General features: G+C 41.2%; 1 protein-coding gene across 2 annotated transcripts in view; it reads right to left on the reverse strand.

The window, feature by feature from the left end:
• LOC128855465 (acetylcholinesterase) overlaps nt 1-26,196 on the reverse strand; it is a 261,188-nt gene that overhangs the window by 129,976 nt on the left and 105,016 nt on the right. For both annotated transcript variants that reach the window (XM_054090392.1, XM_054090393.1), the window contains exon 6: nt 10,224-10,366. In XM_054090392.1, the coding sequence (XP_053946367.1) occupies nt 10,224-10,366 (143 nt within the window). The remainder of the gene's footprint in view (nt 1-10,223; nt 10,367-26,196) is intronic.

Consider the following 26,196-nt stretch of genomic DNA (forward strand, 5'->3'; position numbering starts at 1 on the left):
GTGCTTCATTTCAAATGTTTGGGGTAGTACCGAAGTATGTACATAGTTTGAGTTATGCCATTCAGGAACTCCAAAAAATATAATAACAAGTTTCAGAAAAACGTTTTTGAGTTGAGCAGATGGAGAAACTCGGCCTGGAGCAACGAACGCTCAAATAGTCACAGCTTTGTCAATTTTGCTCGGTTCTCCTTGAAGTTTTGACACAATATTTTGTAAATATTAGCAACGAGACTGGTGACACCTTCCAATCATTTCATACCACCTCTGGAATAATTTTCCGAAGGCTCTACAAAATATTGTTTCTCCGCATTATTTTGATACGGCTCTTGCTTTCCTTGTAGGTTTTCCATATGTAGTTGTCCATGTAAAATATGGAACGAAATGCTTTTGGCTGCAGAAACTCCCCGCTAAGTCAATCTAGGACCTTCACAAATAATATCCAATGACCCTCTAGTCTTGTATTATACTTTTTCCACATCCCCACTCTAAAACCCATCGATGCACAGTTGCAAATGAAAGAGCAGATTCCTTTAACAATTTTACCTTTTTTTGTGAATTTCTGTTGCCAATAAGCCTTCCAAATGAAAAAATGTTCTCACTGCACGATATTCGGTACTAGCCAATGCAAAAAAATACACTGACATGTCAGCTTCAAGCTAAACAGCGCACATTTTTTTATAGCAGCGTCGGGTTCGTTGTTCAATAGCCACTTATCGTAAAACAATGCCTTTTTATCGGCACAATACTGTAATTGAGTTGAATTGTGGAGCAAAAGTATTTGAATACCCACACATACATATACACATATCTGTGCATATATACTCGTAAGTAGATACGAGTATAAATTGCACGCTGCATGCCATTTCCACTTGGAGTTGAGTCACCATTGGCACCGGCTATCCAATTGCTCTTATTTGCTGCTGATTGCCTGATTGTCTTGGGCATATATCTCACGTATGTATACATTTGTATATATACTAGTACATATTTGCACATCTGTGTGTGTGTGTTTCCGTTGCCAATAAATGATGCGATTGTTTTGCCCATCGGTTCGATTCTGAATATGTCCATAGAAAAATATGCCTAGATCGAAAAATGCAAATATTTGGACGCAATCGAAATAGAGCATAAAGTTAAGGCACGGAAAAAAGAATAGATGTGGATTTATACAACACAAGAGGATTGATTACCTTGATAAGGACTGACCACTTGTATACTTGCGTGACAGCCATGCGGTAGTGCCCGGGCTCGAAATTGCGGCGAAGAAACATTAAATGATTGAAACGTTGTTTGTTTCTAATAGCGGTCGCCCCTCAACAGTCAATGACAAATCTCCGATTGAATTTCTGCCATGAAAAAGCTCCTCATAAAAATAAAAAATCTGCCGTTTGGAGGCTGCATACAACTATTGTTTCATTATTATGAATTTGTAGAAGAACATCCAGACGCGCACCAGAAATAAGAGAAGGAGCTTAGCCAAATACCAAACAAAGGGTGCATATGCCAGTTATAAAGGGTGGTTAAATTTGTTGAATGTGAACCACACCTAACCGTCAAGTTTTTTCTGCATTTTATTTGAAGTTTTTCAATTTCGGACTAACTCAATTCCAACCATGGAAAGACACACAATCTAGCAATGCGTTACAGTTATTTAGGCTTATTATGAAAATGGCAACTGTGAATGACCAATTTTCGAAGAAAATCATCTTCAGTGATGAGGCACATTTTCACCTCAGTGAATTCGTCAATAAGCAGAATTGCCACATTTGGGTGAATGATAACCCAAGAGTGTTTGCCGAAAAACCAATGCACCCACAAAGGGTGACTGTTTGGTGCGGTTTATGGACCGGCGGCATCATTGGGCCGTATTTTTTCCAAAATGAGGCCGGTCAGGCAGTTACTGTGAATAGTGTTCGCTATCGTGAGATGATAACGAACTTTTTATGGCCCGAATTGGAAGATATGGATGTGGACAATGTGTGGTTTCAACAGAACGGTGCCACTTGTCACACAGCTAACGAAGCAATGGCTCTTTTGCGCGAAAAATTTGATGGCCGAATAATCTCACGTCGCGGCGATGTCAATTGGCCGCCAAGATCGTGTGATTTGACACCGTTGGCCTTCTTTCTTTGGGGTTATTTGAAAAAAAAGGTGTACGTCGATAAGCCAGCAACAATTCAAGAGCTAAAGGATGAGATAATTCGGCACATTAACGGCATAGAACCTCAATTATGCCTCGGCGTCATCGAAAATTTGGACCATCAGATGGAGGTGTGCTGCCGAGGCCGCGACGGTCATTTGGCCTATATTTTGTTCCATACGTAATTGAATCATACCAATATTATCATAATAAAGAGAAATGATAATGACTTCTTAAAGAAATTGTATTTTATTCAAAATCAACACCGGCTCTTGAAACTTAACCACCATTTATATATGTTTGATTTTATCTTAGAAAACTACAAAATTTTGCCAACTTTAGGCTCAATTTAAAACCTCTAAAACTTATTCCATTGGCTTAATATTTGATGTTATATGTATTTAGCAGTTTTTTGGGTAAACTCGTATTTGTAGTGAGTGCCCCCGATAATAGCAACACTTTCAGATATAGCAGCCACTCTAGTAAGCACTTATTGCAAAATTATCCCGATTTTCCAAAAAATATTTTATATTTTATTTTGTTCGCACTCTTATACACTTTGGCATAAATAAATCAACGAGTATGCAGTCGTCTAAAATTAATTTTCACTAAGGCTTGCTACATAATATTTTCTCACTTCCCGTTGCCTGGCAAAATTTCAAAATATGTTCCACCTCTACTCCATGCCAAATGCCGTCACCAACAGTTTCCAGGCGATTAGGCAAATCCGGAAATGTGCACAAACTAATTACTAACAAACTTGAAGAACTACTAACGCAATCAAGAGTCAGCAGTCAAGGAAGTTGCTTCCATCTTCAATTCAAACTTAGAGAGGAAGGGTATTGTAAGCTAGAATGAAAACGCTGGAATCGCACACATTTTTAACGCTGCACCAGAAGCTCCGAATGCGTGCAGAGGAGGTGAGAGGAAGATATGCCTGCGCTAGTCTACCGAAATTTAAAGAAATTGAGAAATAAATAGCAACCGGTCGCGAAAGTATTGTAAATTATGGCAAATAGTTGAAGAACTACAGACTAGCAACAAGGATAACAGAGAAATGTTGCAGAAACACTTTTTTTTTGTACAGACTAGCAAGTGCAGCACTCAGCCACAATTAAATCTACTGTACTGCACTCGGGTTCCCTTTATAATATTCCTTAAATCTACTCGACCTACGAAGACATCTGAGTACATAGGGCATGTGATGCCAAGGAGCCAAGGTGGCCGCTTCTTGACACATCAGTGCCAAAGACTAATTCGAGCGAAGACGGGGCAGACGCACAGAAAGTGGTCCGCCATCCCATCCTCCTCTCCACATGCTCGGCAGAGTACACTGTCTGAGATGCCTACCTTTTCCATATGCTTTGCCCATAGAAAGTGGCCAGTCATCAGTCCAGCCAGCCTCCTACAGTCCCCTCTGCTTAGTGACAGGAGGAACTGCGACAGTCGGTCGGCCATGACAGGTAGCATCAGTCCACCTGCAGCCTGCCAAGATCACTTGTGAGTAGAAGTAACCCGTTTGCTAACCGTGGCTTTGATGGCTGCAGAAGGGAGTGCTGGAACGAGCTCCGGGCCAAAAAAGTTGGCCTCAGAGCCCAGCCTGGCTAAAGAGTCAGAGATCTCGTTTCCCGAGATACCCACATATCCAGGCACTCATGTAAGCATCACGCTTTAACTCTCCCGACATAGTTCAGCCTGGATTTACAGGACTCGACTACTCTTGAAGTGGTTTGGGGCCTGTTTAAGGCCGTGAGCGCAGCTTGACTGTTTTGACTGTTGCTGCAGACACATACAGATCTGCCTTTCCATCTGTTTTCCACATCAAAGTTTACCGCTTCTTGAACACCATACACTTCCGCTTGAATCACAGAGGCATGCATTCCAAGAGAAAAGTGCAGTTTTGTCCCGCTGGATTCCATGTAGACCCCCGAGCCAGAACCGTGCTCGGTCCAGGAGCTATCCGTGAAAATGTGGATGCACTTTCTTGCAGATGTGCATAAGCGAAGGACCTGTTCCCAAACAGGCAACATCGTCCGCATATGCTTGTGCGTAGATCTTCCTCTGCTCGTACCGAGACGATTCTTTGAGCCAGAAAGTGTAGCAGCTCTGTCAACCGCCTCTATCAATAAGGGCTGTTGCCGGCTGACGCTTATCTGATTACCAGGAAAGAGAGATTCCATCAGCGAACTGAGTGTTTTACTTTGCCGCTCCGTGAAGGAGCCATCAGATTTCCTAAGTGACCCCTGTTTTGTAGTTGGGCCCCTTTTCAGGATCCTAACCAATTTCACCGTGTCACTCAGAGATTCAATACCGCTGCAGAATTCCCTATATGATGCTCTTTTTGATTCCCGAATAAGCCTCTTGTAGTTCTTCTGAACATCACGATATCGCTCCCAGTCCTGAGGGCCCGGTTTAGAAGCTTTCTCGACTCACGCCTCAACATCTAGAGCTCTCGATTCCACCAAGGAACGAGAGTCCGGTTAAGGAGAGGTCGAATTGGGCAGGCTAACTCAAAACATTGAGTTAGGGCAGCGTTGAGTTTCTCAACAACCGCCTCAATGGCTTGTTCTTTCCGAAGTCCTGGTGGCGTAACGTCAAGGTCCCGCAACGCCCCCCTAAACTTCTGCCGGTCTGTTTTTCTGGATTTCTAGAGGGCAAGGGCATTTGTGCCTCCTCGTCACACTAAAACTCAATGTACTTGTGGTCTGAGCACGAATCTTCGACAAGGACTCTCCAGTTCTTGATTGACCACCCAAGTTTTGAGTTAGGCTGTGAGCCCTTGTTATGTATGTCTAGGCAAGAGGACGCGATAAATTCGAATAGTCGAGAGCCCCGTCCATTGCGTTTGCTGCTGCCCCAGATTGTATGCTGGGCATTAGCATCGCAACATAGGATAATGCTCAGATTGCGCCGCTCACAGAACCTCACGAGACTAGTGGTCTTTCCATTTTGTGATCCTTCCAGAGCTTCCTTAATAAGCAGATGCAATCACAAGCAGAAACACATCACTCGACCTGCAGAGAAGACTCGCGATTTGTAAAGTGTTGAACTGGCAAATTGCGTGAAATTTGTAGTTGGGTGGAGACCATAGATGCAACTGAATAAGCTAGCAAGAGTCAATGCAATATGAAAATAAGCACAGAAGAGTCTAAGTACGGACGATATAGAACTTTATGGGAATTGTGGAGTAAATTTCTAGGAAGTTTGTCAATAAAACACACAGCTTTCATGATTGCCATCAGTTCAGCCTGAAAGACACTGCAGTAGTCAAGAAGCCCAAAAGGAGATTGCCAGATCTTTGGAATATACACCTCCGCCCTCGAGTTTTGAGCCATATTCTTATATTGTATAAATGGACTCGCCTTGTCTTACATCGTCCTGTTCTCGCTCTTCCTTTGTGGGTTGGAGGGTTGTGAACGTTGTAATGACAATTAAAGGCGGGAGTGCTCTAAGAAGCTCATTGTCAGTTAGAATCTTATCGTGGCTGTAGCTCATGTTTCACCACTTACTTTAGGTGCTCGATCATATTGGCGCACTGATATATTTTGCCTACAGATCTACTGGAATAAAACTTGACTCCACTTTGGACAATAAAAAATAGTCAGAGTCACACGACTTGCGCACGTACAAGGTACTCAAAATGAAAAAGCAATTACGTGACCAGAGATTTTCCAACAACAACGGAGTGAAAGTGAGCGTACATAGCAGATTTGAAAAGCAAAATAAATAATAATTTCGAAGAAAAATAGTAAAAAATAAAATAAAAAAACCAAACATAAAATCGAACGTTAGGATGCGATATCCACTGCATCTCACCAGCTTCTACGAAATACTCGTAATTGAGTTTGGTGGTAGCGGTGGTAAGCTGCGTGAATTGTTGCAACTAACGGCTGCTTGGTACATATGAAATAGTTTAGCTGCATGTAGCATGTGTGAGGCAAAAACTTACCAGCCACATTTTCACTTTTTTCGTGAGATCGTAATTGAGCAATGCACTTGAAAAGTTGTAATTTAGGAAAAAACTAACACTTAAAATGATTATTGGCAATGGCAGCAGAAAAATGTGTAATTATAAATATAATTTTTTTTTTCAACTGTCGCCTACAGTAAATATTGAATCTTGCACTAGGGAAATCGTAGTCGAGACCAAATCGAACACTTCGCGGTGGCCATCTACTCTGCAAACAAAGGCATTTACAAGGTAGGTAGGTAAGTAAAATGGTTAAAATAGCACTCAGGCACTGCCCAAGGAGCACTAAAGTACTGTTTTGATACCATTATGAGATATCCAACAGGCAGCTAAACAGAGCTGTTGATGTAATGGAGAAGATTGATGGGATTCAGGTTAGCGCACTGCCGGAAGCTGTGGAAGAAAGGAGCACCCAGTGACCTTATTCGTCTGACTGCCAAACCCAAACATTTACAGAGATAGTGCTCAATAGTCTTCTTCTTGGAAAGGCTACATACAAATGCCACATAAAATCAAATCAAACGAACTCAAGAAATAAATTTAAATGAGTAAGAAATTCTACTAGATGTAAGACACAAATACAGTGCAGTAAAGGCCGATGGGATGAAAATGGCGTGTGTTTTCAGCCTGGTCGACTGAATAATTTACAGAATGTACAAAAATTTACTGAAAATGTTAATTAAGTGGAAAATAGATGTTTTTACTTATAATCCCTTTTTTTATTTAAAAAAACCAGTTAGCTTGTTGTTGCCTCTTGATGCATTTTTTGAGCGTTCTTCTCGTGCTACGTCAAGCCGAAAACGAACAGCCGAAAAAGATCATCATCAAAATGTAGGGAGAGTGAGGCCAAAGGATGGCCAATTGAAGATGGAGAAGGTTTAAACTGGATTAAAGACCGATAACATTTTGCTGTATTTTTGGCGGTATTGTAAGAAATCAGTCATTAAAAGCTGAACCGATCCAAGCACTCAATTCGTGCCTTAATGAAGCGAGCGATAGACCAGAGGTGGTCAGCATTCCGGAATTCGAAGTGTGTTGTATTGCGTAAAACGAGCGCTGGACCACACATATCTTTGGCGGGTATCAGACTCAGCGCACAACCAGCTATCCTAGGTTGATTCGCCTTATCACATTAACTCACTCCCGAACGGGTGTTCAGAAGCTACCCAGAGGATACTTGGGCGAGGCCCGGAAATTATGAGCTCCTTGAACCATATGCAGAAGAATCGTCCTGGTCACTCCCAAGTGAATGACGATCAGGGACTTTTCCCACTTGCGTGGACTTCTACATACAGAACTATGGAGGAAGGCCTCCTCTGCGTTGGAAAGATCATGTGGCGAAGGTACTGTGTTCATTTGGTGTGTCCAACTAGCGCCGTTAAGCACGAAAAAGAAATGACTGGCACAATTTGTTAAACTCGGTCAAAGAAGAAGAGGAAGGTATAAGAGTTTGGTTAGGTGCTTGTAAACAAGCGATTATCATCATTTCTGGGATTTGCAAACTTATCTTGATGACACAAAACTGACCTCAAGAGAGTGTGATGAAAATGATCTAGTAAAATTTTTTACCAATAGCGATGGGGCCTTTTCGAATCACAGCATTTTAAAATTACTATCACAATGGACAAAATCTAATAGGAATAGGATAGGCTTAACTATATAGGTAATTTGCATCGTTTAAGTTAAGCGAAGAAGTGATCAGAAGGATATTTTACTAGAGGCTGTGTGTCTATTCATTTCGTGCCGCAGAGGTAAAGTACTACTTATTGATATACGATTCGAGCGAGAAAAAGCTGTTAATGTCAAGGCAGCACAGAAATGAGAAAGAAATAGGTATTCGGACCACCCACTGAAAAATTTTAATATAACTTTCATCAACTGTTTTCTCTTCAGACGCAAGAAACGAGAACAGGAGAAGCGTGAGCGTGAGCTGCTAGAGGAGTACAGGGGCAGGAATGATGCTCGAAAATTCTATCAACAAGTCAAGCGTCTGACACAAGGTTTCAAGACCGGAGCTTCAGCCTGCAGAGATAAAAACGGAAATCTGGTTATGAATACACAGTTCACACTGGGCATATGGAGGGAACACTTCTGCAATTTACTTGCTGGCGATGACGCACACAATTCCGCCCCAATAGAAGATGACCCGATAACACCAATCGTCGATAACTTGGACGTTCCACCACCTAGTCATGCCGAAGTCAGAGTTGCCATTCAGCGGCTCAAGAATAACAAAGCGGCTGGCGCTGACGGCTTGCCCGCTGAATTGTTCAAGACTGGCGGTGATGTGCTGATAGGGAGCATGCATCAGCTCATCGGCAAAATATGGCTAGCAGAAAGCATGCCCGACGATTGGAATCTCAGTGTCCTTTGTCCTGTACTGAAGAAGGGTGACCCGACGATCTGCACCAACTACCGGGGCATCAGTATTCTCACCATCGCCTACAAGGTCCTGTCTAGCGTCCCATGTGGAAGACTTAAGCCGTTTGCCAACACCCTGATCGGGCCTTATCAGTGCGGCTTCAGACGTGGTAAGTCCACCATCGACCAGATCTTCACATTACTCCAAATCCTGGAAAAGACCCATGAAAAGCAAGTCGACAGCCATCATCTCTTTGTCGACTATAAACCCAGATAAGGGATTGCCTGTACGCCACCATGTCTGAGTTCGGTATACCAGCGAAGCTCATACGGCTTTGCAGAATGACGTTGAGCAACATAACCAGCTCCGACAAGGTAGGAAATAACCTCTCCGAGCCATTCAATACCGTTCGAGGTTTCAGACAAGGCGGCTCACTCTCATGCAACCTCTTCAACTTCGTGATGGAAGGGGTGCTCCGAAAAGCAGGTTTTCATTATCGGCCGCTGTAAGCGAGATGTCACCGCTGCATTTTCTGCTATCGAAAAAGAATCATCACGAGTGGGTCTGGCGTTGAACGAGGGTAAAACGAAGTATATACGAAGTCCACAACGCGGAACACACGGTGTGTAGGAACGCACGTCATTGCCGACAACCATACCTTCGAAGTTGTGCCACAATTTATTTATCTTGACACCGCCGTTAACAGCAGCAACGATATCAGCCTGGAGATTAAAGGGAGAATCACTCTTGCTAATAGATGTTACTATGGGCTAAGTAAGCAATTGAGTAGTCGATCCCTCTCTCGCATGACACTTTACAAGACGCTCATCATACCCGTATTGCTTTATGGCGCAGAGGCATGGGTAGAGTCATAAAGCGATGCAGCCGCTCTTGGGGTGTTCGAGAGAAAAGTTTTTCGTAAGATCTTCGGTCCTGTGCGCATTGGCGAAGACTACCGTTCAAGAATGAACCACGAGCTGTATGAGCTCTACGCCGACATTGACGTAGTTCAACGCATCGCCATCCAACGCCCGCGTTGGCTAGGGCATGTCGAGCGTATGGGTGAATAAGCTCCAGCAAAGAAGGTGTTCGAGGGCGAAATCCAAGGGAGCCGACGCAGAGGAAGACCATTGCTCCGGTGGAAAGACCAGGTGGAGGAAACTATATGCTCGCTTGGTGTACAGAATTGGAGAAGGCGCGGGTGGAGCAGAGGCGCCTCGAGAGAGCTAGTGAGGTCGGCCGTAACTCGGTAACGGGTTGTTATAGCCACCTAAGTAAGTAAGTAACTGTTTTCTATTTATAAACGGATTGCAACCATAAACGAGCCTATTTTGTTTAAAATTTAAAATTTTATTTCCTTACATCAGTTCCACGTCTTTGGCAAACAATTTAAGAGCAACTTAAAAGCCAACAAATTAAAAACACAACATTTTGTGTATTCCCTAGCGAATTTTCGAGAAACCGTAAAGTCAACAAGTTTTTTACTCTGCAATATTTATGCAAAAAAGCGCGCCAATTAAAGCTGGATTTTTAATTTAAAACAAATAAGTGATGGCACATATGTACACACACATACATACATAAATACAAACGGCTGCTTAAAAGTATTCACTTTTTAAAGTAAACATAAAAAGAATATAGGTATCCATGCAAGGCCGTTTTATGTTGTCGGTATGTACATACGTATATGTGGAACTCTAAATAATTTATATGTGGGTATGTATGTACGGCTGAAAACAAGATTTGCTTACCTGAAAAATGATTGCCTCGCGTTCCGCTTGTGTTACTTTGCCAAAAATGTTATTCATAATTTCCAAAAATTTATCACGCGACAACGCGGTCGCCTCATCCTTGTCAAAGTAATCGATAAAATCGTACAGCAGAAAGTAAGTGCCTGCAAAAGAAATTAAATAGAAAGTAATTTTTTTTAAAGCAGTGTTTTTTAGTCCTATTAACTACTTTAAGAACGCCAATGAGCGCTTAGATCTCGGCAGGTAGTTAATAAATATTTTAGTTGAATTTTTTTTTTTATTAAGCCAATGAAGGTAAAAAATTCTTATAGACTAATTGGACATATTTTCTTTTGGAAATGAAAAATCTGTCTCAACAAATTTAGAGATTTTATTAAACTTAGTTAAGGCTCTAGTAAAACCAGTTTTTAGAGCATAAAAAGATGTTGAGATACCAACATATAAACACTCCGAACTATGAAGAGCTCTGTCCATATTATTCAAGCAAATCCTCTCAAGAAGCACCGGACAGTGAACAGCTCCACTAAACAAGCCAAAAAGCCCATTGTATTTAGAGCTCTGGAAAGAGGGTAGATAGTCAAGGAGGAAAGGAGAAAAGTATCAGAGAAAGAGATAGGAAAGAATTGAGACAGAGATACAAGTAGTTAGTCCTGTGAGAATTTTCAGATTCTTTGGCAAATCTGTAAATATCCTCCAGCTTTAGAGAACGAATGTTACTCATTCTCACGACATCGAAACCCAGAACTCGGGACACTCACAGAGAAAGTGCTCAGAGCTATCCGCCTCCTCCAAGCAAGATAGGCACATTGGGCCCTCAATGATTCCAATGGTGGTCATATGCTGACCCCATTGGTTGTGTTCTGTAATAATACCGACCATTAACCGAAGGTCTTCTCTAACAAGTTTTAGTGGAAAGTTTGACAGTTTTCTGTTCGGACTTGTCACAAAACACTTTGCAGTGCTGAAGCGTTCTAGACCGGATCATCGTTATTTATGTAAATTACATACATAATCGCTGATCCAAATTATGATTCCTGCAGAATTGACTCCGATTATTGGTTCGGCCCTTTGGATTAATTCAGAATAGAGAAAGCTCATAATTGCCGAATAACTTTTAACGTCTGCTGCATGAAGCAGCAATCTTGCTAACGAGAGGCAAAAGCAATTAACATTGAAAAAACAGAACAAGAGAGCAAGTAACGAAAGGAAGAGACCTAACATTTTCGATGACAACCATGAAATGTCTGTCGATTGAGCAAATAAGAATTGATCCAACAATAAAGGCTGAGTGGAAGTCAATGCAGACTGATTTTCTTATTAATGTTAGATGAGAAACCCAATCGAAAGCCTTAGAGAAGTCCGTATAAACGATGTCAATATGATACCCTAATTAGAAGGGAGCCTGATTAGACACTGTTCAATGGGCCACTGTTCAGCGGACCGGAAAAAAGCCATGTTCTTGAAAGTAAAAAGCAATTTGTCCTAGATGATGCATTCAAAAAGCTTTGTTTAAGTTAGCTTAAGTCGAGTAATGCTTCTGCAGAGCTCTTCAGTGGACAATAATAGCTTCCCAAAACGAATCGATGGTTGCATATTTCATTTGAAATTATTTCATTACTGTCCGAGAGTAATAATTATTATATAAATAACCATCATTATAAAATTTACTACTACTAAAGCCTTCGGTTTGAGATTTATACTTATAAGGCTGCTTTAGACATTGACCGATGGCATCGACATTATCGGCAAAACCAACAGCGTACAGTGCTCGCCCTATGTCAGTTTAAAGAGAGAGGCAAGCAATGTGGATCTTGCGGTGAATGAGGGCAAATCAAAGTGCCTGCGGTCAACTCACAACAAGTCTTCGCATCTTGGACAATATCTTCGTGTTGACAACCAACAATTCTAAGTTGTGAAGGACTCTGCCTACCTACAACAATAAAAATGACGTCAGCCTGGAATTTAAACGGAGAATAAGTCTTGCCAACAGGTGTTACTTTGAACTCAGTAGGCAATTGAGAACTAGAGCTCTCTCTCGATGAACCCAACTGACACTCTACAAAACGCTCATAATTCTCGTACAGCAGATGAAAAATTTTTGGGAGCCTTCGATAGAAAAGTTCGGAGTAAGATCTTTGGTCCCTTCCGTGTTGGTGATGAGTGTGGTGTAAGACGGAACATGTCACCTGTATGATCTAAGACGCTCCATCAACGCAAGATATAGGAGCCCATAAAGGAAGACGAGCAAGACTAAGTCGCCATTGGAAGGTTCAACTGGTCCTGCAGTTCTCGAGATTTCTGAATGGTACGAACGAGCACAGGACAGAAAGGGTTGGGTCGCTATTTTGGATTTGGGCTAAATCGACACTTAAGAACGCGATGATAATTCATCCTATGTACAGGGTTTGGTTGAAAAGTAATGAGCCTTCCCGCGTGGAGCGTCTGCCAAGTGATCAACCGAATCGGCTGGTGGGGAAAAATGGTCGTTGGGCCCTCCCCTTCCACTAGAAACCGGTCCCAGTTCGCTGGCAACAGCGGTGCAGTCAACATCGCTCCGCGCGTAAAAGCTGTTTTAAAAGTGTGTTAGGATTTTGCAGTGGCGAAAATGCAGCGATCATTGGAGCAACGTTACTCGATCAAATTTTGCGTAAAGCTAAACAAAACGAGTACCGAAACCATTGGGCTACTCAAAGAGGCTTACGGAAGGCCGTTCAAGGAAGGCCGGGAGGACGTCGAAGACGAACAGCGATTTGGAAGGGCTTCGACGACGCAAACAGACGAAGATGTGAACCGGGTTCGTGAATTTTTGAACATTGACCGTCGTGCTAGTCTACGTGGGATCAGTGAAGAGTTAAATTTAACTTATTACAATGTACGGGAAATCGTGACCGGAAAACTTGAAATGCGCAAAGTGTGTGTCCACCGAGGCGATCCAAAAAACTGTGACAGCCGAATTGAACGCGATTCCGGCGGATGAGTTTAAAAAATGTGTCCTGCAGTGGAAGGACCGCTACCAGCGGTGCATTGACGCTCAAGGGTCCTATTTTGAAGAATATTAGTTGTATAAGCCAAAAGGTTTAATAAAGCTGCTTAAAAAAATAAGGCTCATTACTTTTGTGTTGATTTTTGACAATTTTCTTCCACATAAAGCACATATTTGGAAGTCTTCTATATGGAAGACAAAAAAATTTACCATGAAAAATATTACGAGTATTGTGAAAAAATAAAGTAAGCACAAGTGTATATGTACCTATGTATGTATGTATGGTATGCGCTTGTGAAGACGAGTGACGTTAAAAAATTGGAATTTCTTCAAGTTGGAATTTGTTCAAATTCCTCAGAGCGAAGTATATTTGCAAATTTTTAATAACTAAAGAATTTCGTAAGAACTTGGCAACAGTTGGTTCCTGCTGATTAACTCTGCTATAGGAGGAGCATGAAATTTGCACTACTTAACACATGGGCTGAAAAGTCCCGTACCTAATAAAGTCATCCACTGGGTTGTGCATCATCGGTGTCTCTACGACTACGATTGAAGTCAGCAAGCCATCATTTTATTTTTGTTTCTGATAGAGAGGACTCCGCATAACACTTTTCAAGCCTCGCTTGAACAGTATTTTTCCCCATCAGGAAGCAGTGTTAAATTAAAACACGAAATTTTTGTGAACCGCTGTTTTCAAAATAGCAAAAGTAGCATCCCTCTTAGCACAATAACTTACAAACTAATGAATAGAATATCATGACATTTTCACAGCTGTCTTTCTAAGGTTCGTGCTAACTGAAGAAGAGGTGAAGGCAATAAAAGTATTGCCATCTTTGTGTTAGGCCCGAGACGTTTCAGCTCATGTGCTAAATTTGCTACTATCTGAGCAACTTTTAATATGCGGGAACCCTTCTCATATTCAGTTTATAGTTAGTTTATATAGTTTATACTACAACACAAACCATATAAGGTAAAATTTCTCACTTTGTAAAAAATTTTCAAAAATTTCCTTAATACCTTTAACTTTTTAACCAGAATTTTTATAATTTTTCTAGGTAAGCATTTTTGTATTGCATTTTAGTGTAACAAAGGCTGGCCTTTCGTGAAAAAAATAGTGTTTATTTTTGAATTTTTTGTTTTTGTTAGCGGCGTTATGTACTTTTTTCCAAATATTTAAAAAAAATTGAGTATGCACTTTCATGCCAACTACAATTGTACACATATATAAAGGGTGGATATACTTTTTCCAATAGACTTTTCTCAGCAAATCACGCGTGACTAAAGTCAAACTAAATACATACAGGGTTGCCCATATTCGACGGACCTATCTGGCAACCCTGTATCTTTCGACAGAGACGTCAGACTGCTTAATGACATACCGCGTTAGAAGCGTCAGTCCAAGCAGATTTTTACCCTGTTCCATGGCCACGCAAGTGCTCCCAAATTTTTGAAATTTACATTCAACAAAAGAAGTCAATTGTGAAAACTCAACGTGCGTATAAAAAATTAAATAATGTGAAAAGTGCGCCTTCTAAGACCACCATTAAACGTTTGTGCGAAAGGTTTTCGACTGGTGATGCTCTTTCTAATCCAAAGAGGCCAAATCAAAACCGACCAAGGCGTCGCCAAGGACATCCCAAAATCGTCGAATATGGGCAACCCAGTACTTTTTTCAGTATTCATTGTCATTTTATCATGGAAAGACTTACGCCTTAGCATCGTTTACACATCGTACAATTATATTACGAAAATCTACGCTTTGTGAAAATTTTTAATCCCGCGCTCAGGCCAACTTATTGTGTTTAGTGATGAGGCCCATTTTTGGCTTAATGGCTACGTCCATATACAAATCCCTAAATATCTTTCACTCCAGGTAACTCCTCGCAAGGATAATAGATTACAAGGTTTGGCCATCCAAAGCAAATTTGTGAGAGGAATTTTGGCAGTAATATCACAGGGGATTCGGACGCCTTCGAAGTAAAGTGAGTAGTGTCTGCGTTCATTTTTTCTTATTTATTTTTTCAGTATTCGCCGGCACCTGTTGTAAACAAACCGCTGTTACGTGAGCAAATCAACTGGTTCTTTCTGTCCTTTCTCATTTACACCTTCCGTGTTCTCTCCATCGTGAACTTTACGGAGTTATCAGGCTGTGCACTGCGATTATTTTTTAACAGAAAGGACAAAGCATCCCCAAATTAATAACAAACTGCTAGATAGAACATAGCGGCGATAAATGCGAGGAAAATAGAAAAGTAAAGGGAAGTGCTTGGAGTTCACACCTTGGAATTTTTTTTTCCGTGTTCACTCCTCTCGGGAGCATATGACCTCGACAAGACTTGTCTTGCGTTGGTTTCGTGATCTATTTTGTTTTCTGACAGGGTAGGTGATTAGCCTGCCGGTATCAGTCCTAAGTAGTGGGAATGCCCACCTGTCGTTGCTTAGGAACAATGCCTTCTAACTGTTTCGCCATTTGTGTTTCACATTTTTCTGCCAGAAGGAGCACACAGATGGTTGAGGACTTCGCTAATGTGGTGAGTCTGCGCTATTAACGCGCCTGCCCGCTTCCTCTTGCTGGCGCCACTGATGCATTGCTTAATTATGTGTTTTCTTTGTTTTTTTGCTTGTGTTTAGCAGCCACAATGCAAGTAATGCGCTGGCTATTGTGTGGGAGTAAGGATGGAAAGGTTAAGTTTTTGGGTTTGAGAAGTGTTCTTCTTTTTAGAAACAGGGAAAGTAGGTAAATTTGGAAAAGTGCGAGGACCGTGTTTTACGTGGGGTTCGAACACACAACCTCTGGGGTGGCAGGCTAGTGCACTTATGCTAGACTACCAAAACCTGCATCTTGGACTATATCGCCTAAAATTCTGCGTTGTGAAAATCGAACCTTCCAACAAAAGTAGTTGTAGCAATGGAATTATGCACACACGAATTAAACAGTAGTTGCGCTACGACCTAAAGCACGAAAACAAAAAACAAAGAACTGCGAGCAACAGTAGTCTAAATGCATTATTAATTTAGATGTGTTTCTTAATATTTGTGTTTGCCCTACGACAGTGGCAGGGTTGCGGGAAAGCGGAAAAACAATAAATAAAAAACGAAATTTTTCAAAACCCACTGCTTCTAAGTGCAACAATAGAAAAATGTCAGCAAGAATCGCCTATGGGCCACTTCACTCAATGACAACAATAACAATTAACTAACGAAACGAATGAAGGGAAGAAAATAAGTGAATGAATGAGTGAGTGAGTGGGGACGAATGCATGTCAAGGGTACAGTTACTGTAAATGAGATTAAAACATACGCATCGGCTCATATTTTTATACACACATACATGCATACAAAACTGGAGTGAACACTGTTTGCAGTAAAAATTGGAACATTCTCAAAGGAAAACCAGTACAAATTACTCCTTTCGCGACCTTTTTAGCAACAAGACGAATAAATAGCGTCTAAGAATGCCAATATTCTAAAATTCCAAGTGTATTACTCTAACAGCGTTCTAGTGAAAAATTTCACAACCCGAATCCAAATTTACTCTACATTTTTCTTATTGACTTTTCTCTAAGAGAGCGCAGTCGCAATTTCTGGCTGCCTCGTGTGAATTTAGCCCAGGAATCTAATTGCAATCTGGTTATCACTAAAGTTGACTATTGCGGATTAAAGGCTGACAATTTAAATCATTTTCTGCGGTCAAAAGTAGGCTGATACGGATACATTCTCTCCCAATGTGGGCTGGTTGGATGCTCGTCTGCAGATGTATGAATGAATAAAAATGAGTTTTGCAGTTCAACTCCATGGTCTTTTGCGCCCTCTACTCATAACAGTACTTCTTCCAAATCCAGTTCCATTAATAAACCTACAATGGAGTTGGCTTGGGCTGAGCGTATGTGCCTTTCTTCCAGGCGCATCCGGCGAGATGCCTCAACCCTCTTTGCGCTACAGCATTACATTCGAGAAGAAGCATTCGCAGTTTATCCTTAGAGAGGCTTAAGAGCTGTCTTCGTCTGAAGATAGCCAAAGTCACTGCAACTGACGAGTGCAATGGACAGACTACAAATACACCAACGATAAACAATGTCAAGAGCAGCTAGTGAAGTAGCAACATCAACAGGGGCAGCGGCAGCGACAGTGGCAGCATAAAATAGTACTAACATTTCCAGCAACTACTGTAGAAATAACAACGGCAGGTATTTTATTAGCAACATTGGCAAGATTATTATAAAAACAAACAACAGCAACAACTACTTATATGTACACTCACACTTATCACGCATCTACTTGATGCAAGTACAACCAAGTATAAACAAACGCACACTCTCGTGCTGCACGTGAGTGCGCCTCAAGTGGTGCTTGAGTTTTTTTCTTCCATTTTGGCGTCATTAATTTATGCACTTGCAATTATGCAGCTGATGAGGCTGGACACATGCATATCACAAGTTTACTTTTCTGCTGGATAATTTTTGGTAATTTTATTTTTATTTAATTTTTTTTATAATTATAAGAAAAAAAAGGAGGCACAAGGCTTTCGCAGTTTCTGAATGTAATTTTACGTATGCAACTATGGAATGGTTAGATTACCTGTGGGCAAAAAGTAAGGTGAATTTGGATGTAAAATGAAAAATCTTTATTTATTCTTGTAAATCAATGCCATCCCCTTCAAACTAATCCCCTCTCGATGAAATACACTTATGCCAACGATTTTTCCAATCCCGAAACATGCCAAATAGTCCATTTCCGGTATAGCCATCAGCATCTTCTTCGATTCAGCTTTTATCTCATCAATCGACTCGAAACGCGTTCCCCGGAGTAGTCTCTTGAGTTTTGGGAATAGCCAGAAGTCACACGGAGCCAAATCAGGCGAATACGGTGGTTGTGGAACGATATGCGTGGAATTTTTGGCGAAATGGTCACGAAGAAGGAGTGCAGTGTGAGACGGTGCATTATCGTGATGCAAAAACCAAGAGTTGTTGGCCCATAATTCTGGTATTTTTAGATGAATTGCTTCACGTAAACGACGTATAACGCTCAATAATATTCCTTATTAACAGTTTGGCCAGGTGGAAGGAATTCATAGTGCACCACACCACGAAAATCGAAAAAAACTGTCATCACGACCTTTATTTTTGAACGACTTTGACGTGCTCTTTTCAGTCTGGCCTCGCCTTTAGCACGATATTCGCTTGATTGGTCGGTTGTTTCAGGGCCGTAAGCATAAATCCAAGTCTCATCTCCCGTAGTGATGCATTCGAGCTTGTCCTGATGGTCTGAAAGCACTGTTTCACACACATCAACGCGACGACTTTTTTCCAAGAAATTGAGAGTTTTCGGTACCAAACGAGATTTGACTTTTCGTAGGCCCAAATGGTCATATCAGTAAGGTCTTTAACAGTCAACCGACGATTTTTGAGCACTAACTCCTTCACTTTATTGACGTCAATGGTCATCTGTTGACGTCGATGGTCATCCGGAGCGCTCCAAGTCATCAACACGTTCTCGACCCTCTTTGAAGTCTTTGTACCACTTATAAACATTTTGCGACATGGTCGAATCACCAAATGCCTTCTGCAACATGCTAAACGTTTCCGCAGCCGAAATTTCAAATTTCACAAAATTTATTGGCACTTCTCTGCTCAATCAAATCAGACATTGTAAAAATCGAAAAATGCACTCTTGGTCGTTTGCTAAACACAAGCGTAAATATGTTATTGATATTGACATTCACATGAAAGTTGGCCCAGATGTTATTAACAGTGCTGCCAACTCATGAAAAAAATAACTAGAGCGAAATTTTAATCCCGCGAAGTTTGACAAATAAATTCACCTTACTTTTTGCCCACAGATTAGTTGAAGTGGCTGTCCTTCGACGCACCGAGGGTAGTTAGAGGCCCTTTATGATACCACCGCAATTCTCCTATTCTTACTCTACTTGGTCCTCTCTAAACCCTTGTGTGGGCTAGGAAAAGCTGGCTATACTAACTAGTTTGAGATTCGCAACATCCGCAATGTTGTCCAGAACAAGCGAGATCGAGTAATCTCAACCGCCTTCGTCAGAGTCATGCACCCGCATAAAAGCTGTTCAACTGTCTCTTTCTCTTCTATTTCCTAATAGCTTCTACAATAGTCCTTGGTGGGTGCCCCCAACCTGCTGGCATCTCTTTCTATTAGACAGCGCCCAGATAGGATACCAACTCCTATGGGAATTATAGATATCTATGAAATTATATGGAGTTGTGACCGAGAATGATCAATACAGTTCAAAACCATCCACTTGCACTCGAACTGAACAAACTAATATGAGAATTTTAAATAAAAAGTTCCTGAATTATTTCTCACAATTCAGCAAATGAAGGCAAAAGACTACCGACTTCTTTGTCGGTCTTTAATTTGGGCATTGCAACAAAACAAAAAATTAATTTATTTCTTTTTTTTTGCGAGTCGCTTTCTCAACGCGCCGAGTACAATACTAGACAAAATCGTTCTTATCTAGAAAATATTGTAACCGCAAGGATTAAAATTTTGGTATGGTTTTTGGAACTGTGGCTTCCATATTTTTCAAATGTTACTGGAAACACAATTTCGGTGGATAGGCTACACAGCCAATAGACCCTGTTTTTTTGGCGAAATTCCAGGTGCATACGCAATCTCTCAAGGGACACGGTAGCATTTTGGGCAAACTGGAGTTTGAGGGTCGTGCCAGGGCACTCTTTCCAAGTAGGCAGGAGTGGAACGAGAGGAAAATCTGCACCGAAGCTGGTACCTCTGTTTTTACTGACGGTTCCCAAATGGAATCGTTTCTTTCAGTTTCTTTAAAACTGCCGAATACTGCTAGTGTTTTTCAGATGTATTTGCGATCCTGCAGGCATACAGAGTGTCAAGGGAACGTGGTAAAGCGAAGGAGATATTAACATTTTCTCCGATAGTCAAGCCGCGATCAAGGCTTTGACGACGCCATGGTGCAGATCCAAACTAATTCTGTATGGAGGCAATCACAGCTCTTGAGTGTGTAGGTAACAGGTGGTGGTCAGGGTTCCAGGAACATAGAGGGAAATGAAATTGTTGATGAGCTTCCCAGGAAGGTGACTGAATTGGTCTCAGAGGTCTCCCACCCGGTCATTAGCTTCCCCCTCACTGTTGCTAAAGGGAAAATGCGCAATTTATTTCTCTGGAAAGCACAGAAAAGATCGAGCTCCATATCTTCATGTGCTAACTCGAAAACCCTTTGATCCCAGTACAATAGACGGAAGAATGAGAAAGTTCTGAGGACTACACGCCATTCAATTTCCAAACTAGGGTGACCATTTAATCCCCATTGTGGAAGCTGTGGGGAGAAGCAGACTGTTGAGCACTTTCTCTGTAAACAAGGTCCGGCACTCGCAGTGTAACCAACTTCAGATGCCCGTGCATCAGCTGTATGTTACGAGTAGTTGCCTAAATGACAGTCCAGAGAATGGTTTTCAAGCACGTGGAAGCATTTTGCCGATAGTAAACGCGAAAAAGGAAAATGGAGTAATGGATTTCAAACGTAATAGTGTGATTGCATTATATTTGGCTGGAAAATCACAACCAGCGATTGTTCGTGAGCTCGAGCAGCTTAAAGTAAACAAAGTTTTTGTTTATCGCACCATTACTCGTTTCAATGATACTGCTACCAGTCCATGGTTGTGGTCATCAAAAGACTGCAACGTCACGGTAAATGGTTGAAAAAGTGAAGAAGCGACTTGCGCGAAATCCCCGACGAAGTGCGACTCAAATGGGGAAAGAACTGAAAATATCTGACCGTAACATCCACCGTATACTGAAAATTGATCTTCAAATCAAGCCTTACAAGATCCAAAAGGCGCATGATCTCACACTAAAGCAGCAACAAGTCGGACTTGAGAGAGCGAAGGAGTTGCTTCCCTTGGCCGAAAGTGGTTAATTTCCGAACATTTTTCAAATTGAGCAACTCGTAAACTTTCAAAACGATAGGATTTATTTGGCCGACCATTCGTACGAGAACTTGAGTTATCGATTGGCCACCAGGAGGCAGCACCCGCCACGGGTAATGGTTTGGGCCGCTGTAATCGCAGACGGGCGCTCTCCAATCTTTTTCATCGCGCCTGGACGGAAAAACGCGTGGGCGGAAAAACATTTCGGTGCTAGATCATGGGCGTTTCAACAGGACTCGGCACAGTCTCTCAAAGCAACGGACCGAACCTTATAACGTCCACACAATAGCTCTCAAATTCACCAGATACCGAGGCCGTTTAATTGTACTAGCCGTTTAACAATTTTTTGTCGCATCAATACTTGATTTCTGTTTGCACATCATTGCGTTTTATCTTACTCGCCCATTTTTGTTGCCACTTTGATTTGTTGTACTTTTCGTATTTTTCTCTGCACACCACTAGAAGATACTCGTATGTAGGTGCTTCTCAATAAATTACAAAATATGTAAATTGCGTCATTAAAGTATGCCAACAGTGGAAAAGGCAAACGAGTAGAAAAGCAATATAAAATAAAATTAATTTTCCTCCGTCGGACTCGAGCTTTTCACATAGTCACCCGACCGTTCACCACATACTAACTCTTGTTTTACTTGTTCTTGTGACTTTTAAGCGCCTGCATTGCGGTTAATATGATTACAGCCACAGTTGTAATTTAACAGATTGTAAAAGCAAACGAGTATATGTGTGTGTGTGTGTGTGAGTTTGATTGTGCAATGTCCCTGCAGGAAAATCTACTAATACTCAACTCGTGCACCTCGAAAGAGTTTTGAACATTGTATAGTTCGACTTTTTTTTTTAAATTAGCTTAATTCAATGGATCCAACCATCAACTCAGAAATGAAAGTGAGGCAGATAATAGTTTTTCTACAATCTAGCCATTTTGGGTTGATGAGCAAGCACCGACTTTTATAGGATTGGATCAGTGAAATACAAAAAATACAAAGAGCGCAAAGCATAAGGGATAGAGACTTTCTGGATACGTTCAAGCCTACTAATGTGATGTGCATAATTTGGTATCCAGATAAGGACTGTATATTCTAGCTTTCGAGTGTACAGATAACGACTTTGCGATGGAGTAAATTAAGTGTCTTTGAAATGAGAATCTCAAATATCTGAACGTGATTGTTGAATGGGCAACATGGAGGTTAATACCTACTCCCATAGCCGAGCTGCAATCAGGGGCCTGGGCTTTGATGGTAGTGCACTCGAAGCTCGCTGGGGATACCTAACTTTACTTTCGACAGCATCCGAATTCTTCGATAGAAGGTTCATCTGGGTACCTGGTCATCATAGCGACATTGTAGGAATCTGCGAGACAGATGAGCTAGCTAGACTGAAGATCTGTGAGATAGTTTCCCCGCGAAACGAGAGGATTGAAATTTCCAATGATAACCTGCGGTCTGCTCGGAAAGTACACAAACTTTTAAGGACACGAAATCTTTCTGGCTACGAGTGGATAGGAGGCTCTCGAAGGATCTTCTGTGGTTAGCAAAATTTCAGCTCTCGAATTTCGTGGTTGCCCTTACAGGACAGTGGCCGCGAAGTACACATGCTGTGAAACTCGGTATTACTTTAAGTCCTCTTTGTGCCAGTTGAACCAAATAAACCATTAACTTGACCGACCATTGTGCGGGAATTATCAGTGGCAAGGCCAACTACGTTCTCAACGGCACTTTAAATTCTTCCATATGGCGAACTATAGCTGAGAAAATTCATCCCTAATCACAAGCTTTAATATTTATTAATCCAAAATATCCATCTACTGTTTTTGTTTTAGTCTTTTGGCTTATCGTAATGAGCTACTAATAATACGTTTCTACCAAAGGCATACCTTGGATTTGAATGTTTTGGGTTTGAGAAAATTTTCAACTGTTTCCACTGTGTATTTGATAGAAATTGTGTTTAAACTGTAATTTATTTGTTCACCTAAATCCATGTGTGTGAATGTGTATCCAAATGTTAGACGGCGGCAGCCAGTCAAAATGTCTAGATATTGACAAATTACTAAACTTTTTGCTGGCATATTTCGATAAGAATGCCTCGAATTCGGCCGATTGTCTTAGCTACTAGTGGCTTTCCTAATTTAATATTATATAATTATTCTACTATTCATAATAAATAAATAAATAGAAATAAGGGAGAGAAAATCACGTAACTGAACTCTATTCCAACTATTTAATATTAAAATTATTATTTATTATTATTAACCATTATTTCGTTAGGTTTCACGCCTACAACACAAACACGCTGAGAAAGATGGATTAAAATTGGGTTTGGGTTCTCATATTTGTATGGGATTTTACAAGTATTTTGGCTGGTGTTTGCGATCAAACACGCCACCTGGAGCAACCCCTAAAAACGGTATAAACCTATAAGTAGTTTCGTCTAATATAAATGAAAACTTGTGTTGCTGCGTAAATTTGTCCGTGGGATCTTTTCCCTACCTTTTTTTCATTAAATGAATATTTTTTACCCTTTTGCACACCCTTAAGATCTTCCCATATCGGGTTGGAAAAGATCTCATTGAAAACATGGCCCAAAAGCGTCAAGCTAATGCGAATTTGGAAACAAACAAAACAGTAGGCAGAAAAATCTGCTCATGGTTTTTGTAGATCTAGAGAAGGCTTTCGTTGGAGTACCTAGGCAATTAGTATGACTGTCCTCAAAGGAGTACCAGAGCAATACGTCACCCTGATTCAAGACATGTACCACGAAACCACGACTCAAGTATGTACAGCTGGCGGACTAACACAAAAGTGCCCAGTGATGGTCGGTGCGCACTCAACCCGTTGACTTTTACCCTTGTTACAGAAAATCTTACAGTTAAAGTTCAAGGCAAACCGCCAGGGAATTTCCTGTACGATATAGGCTTTATTAATGAGGATCTCCAATGAAATATTGCCGAACAACGGACTGCGCATAAATGTGAAGAAACCCGAATACCTGCATCTACCGTTCGGTGAAGAGGGAACATACCAACGATATGGCCGCTGTACAAATGGGCAACCAGTAACAGTAACAACAACTTTCAAGTACCTTGGAAAGATCCTGAGCGATATTGGAAATATAAACGAAGATGTGACACACAGAGTTAATGCGGCGTCATTAAAGTGGCGCAACCGGACTGGTGTTTTATGTGACAGGATAATGACATTCACGATAAAGGCAAAGGTGTACAGGGAAAAGTGCTATATGGGTCGGAAGAAGATGAGCGTGGCGGAAATGAAATTGCTTCGGTGGGCAACAGGAATAACGCGCGTGGATGATGTGAAACATATCAAAGTACGTGAAGATATAAAAATTACAACCAGCTCGGAGAAAATGAGAGAAGACAGGCTTGAATGGTATGGACATGTAATGAGTAGGGACGAAGACCTCATCAACATAACTGAACCAACAAGAACTAGAGGAAGACCACGATCGACCTGGTTAAATACGATACATATGAGGGCATAAGAGAGGCGCACCTTGATGGACAAGAAGGGCCGACCCCGAATAGGGACAAGGCAAAGAGAGTGAGAGAGAAAGAAAGGGAGAGAGAAAGAGAAAGAGAGAAGGAGAGAGAGAGTTTTTGCAAGGTGGCACGAAATTAATCATCCAATTTTGTTTCTGAATAAAGTTTTTATTAAATAAAGAAGAAAAGCTTTTGAGGGCAGGAAATCGTTATTTTGATTTATAAAAATTTTCCGATATATATATATATAATTGGCACGTACACCCTTTTTGGGTGTTCGGCCGAGCTCCTCCTCCTATTTGTGGTGTGCGTCTTGATGTTGTTCCACAAATGGAGGGACCTACAGTTTCAAGCCGACTCCGAACTGAAGATATTTTTATGAGGAGCTTTTTCATGGCAGAAATACACTCGGAGGTTTGCCACTGCCTGCCAAGGGGCGACCGCTATTAGAAAAAACTGTTTCTTAATTTTTTGATCTTTCACCGAGATTCGAACCGACGTTCACTCTCTGAATTCCGAATGGTAGTCACGCACCAACCCAATCGGCCACAGCGGCCATCTTCCGATAGCGTGATTAATTTTGCGCCCCCTCGTATGATCGCCATTGCTTACAAGATATTAACTCAACGATTCTTGACTCGGCTAAACAATCTGCTCAATACAACCAGTAAATTTTCCATAAAAGTAAAAATAATTTTAAAAATTCTTTGACAAACGTATAATCTGAATCCATTTGGATCAAAGCAGCAACAGTGGTCCTATCGGCTATATCTGCTATCTGCTGTAATTTCATAGAAGCCACATCATCTGACGTCACGGCCGTTATGCCTGAGAAAAGCAATTGTTAAAAATCGTACTAGTCGTGAGTAAGAATTTTTTATCCACTTCTTAAGCTTTTTCCAGCAGGGTTGTGTGCTGCTCTGTGTATGTTGCATTGCTGGTTTCCTTAAAATGTTATTACTGTTGTTGTGGGCGCGTGTGTTGGCCATTGATATCACGCTGAGGCCACTTTTCACCTTAATGCGTTAAATGCGCTGCGGTTGCCACTTGTGATTGCTATTACACTTCAAGTGAGATAAGCGCCACTTTTTCACATGCATACGGGTTTTCACATGTATAGGGTCTATACACTTGAGTATGTATGTATAAGTAAGCATAGCTACCCAGCACAAGCTTAGCCTTTATGAAACGGGTAAAATAGTCGGGGAACTCATATTCGTCACTGCTTTTTTGATTGAAGAATGAGTTCGTTTAACAAAAAGAGTTACTGCAGGTAATCACTTAAATTCGGTAGTCTTAGAACGTGTTTTTCTTATCTAAGCCCTTATGAAACTAAAAGAGGGGTATACGCCCACCATAATTCACTTAAACTAGGGATTGTGAAGCCATAGCGCAGCATTGAGCATTCGAATTGTTCGAAGATCGAATTCATATTAACATCGCTGTCAGCGAATGTCTTTCAGAACGCTTACATTTCAATTCTGATCATAGTCCTAATAGGATAGCCCTAGCTCGTCGTCAATTGATTTGATATTTTATCCGCGTTAG

The sequence above is a fragment of the Anastrepha ludens genome, chromosome 2, assembly GCF_028408465.1.
Source record: "Anastrepha ludens isolate Willacy chromosome 2, idAnaLude1.1, whole genome shotgun sequence".
Taxonomy (NCBI): domain Eukaryota; kingdom Metazoa; phylum Arthropoda; class Insecta; order Diptera; family Tephritidae; genus Anastrepha; species Anastrepha ludens.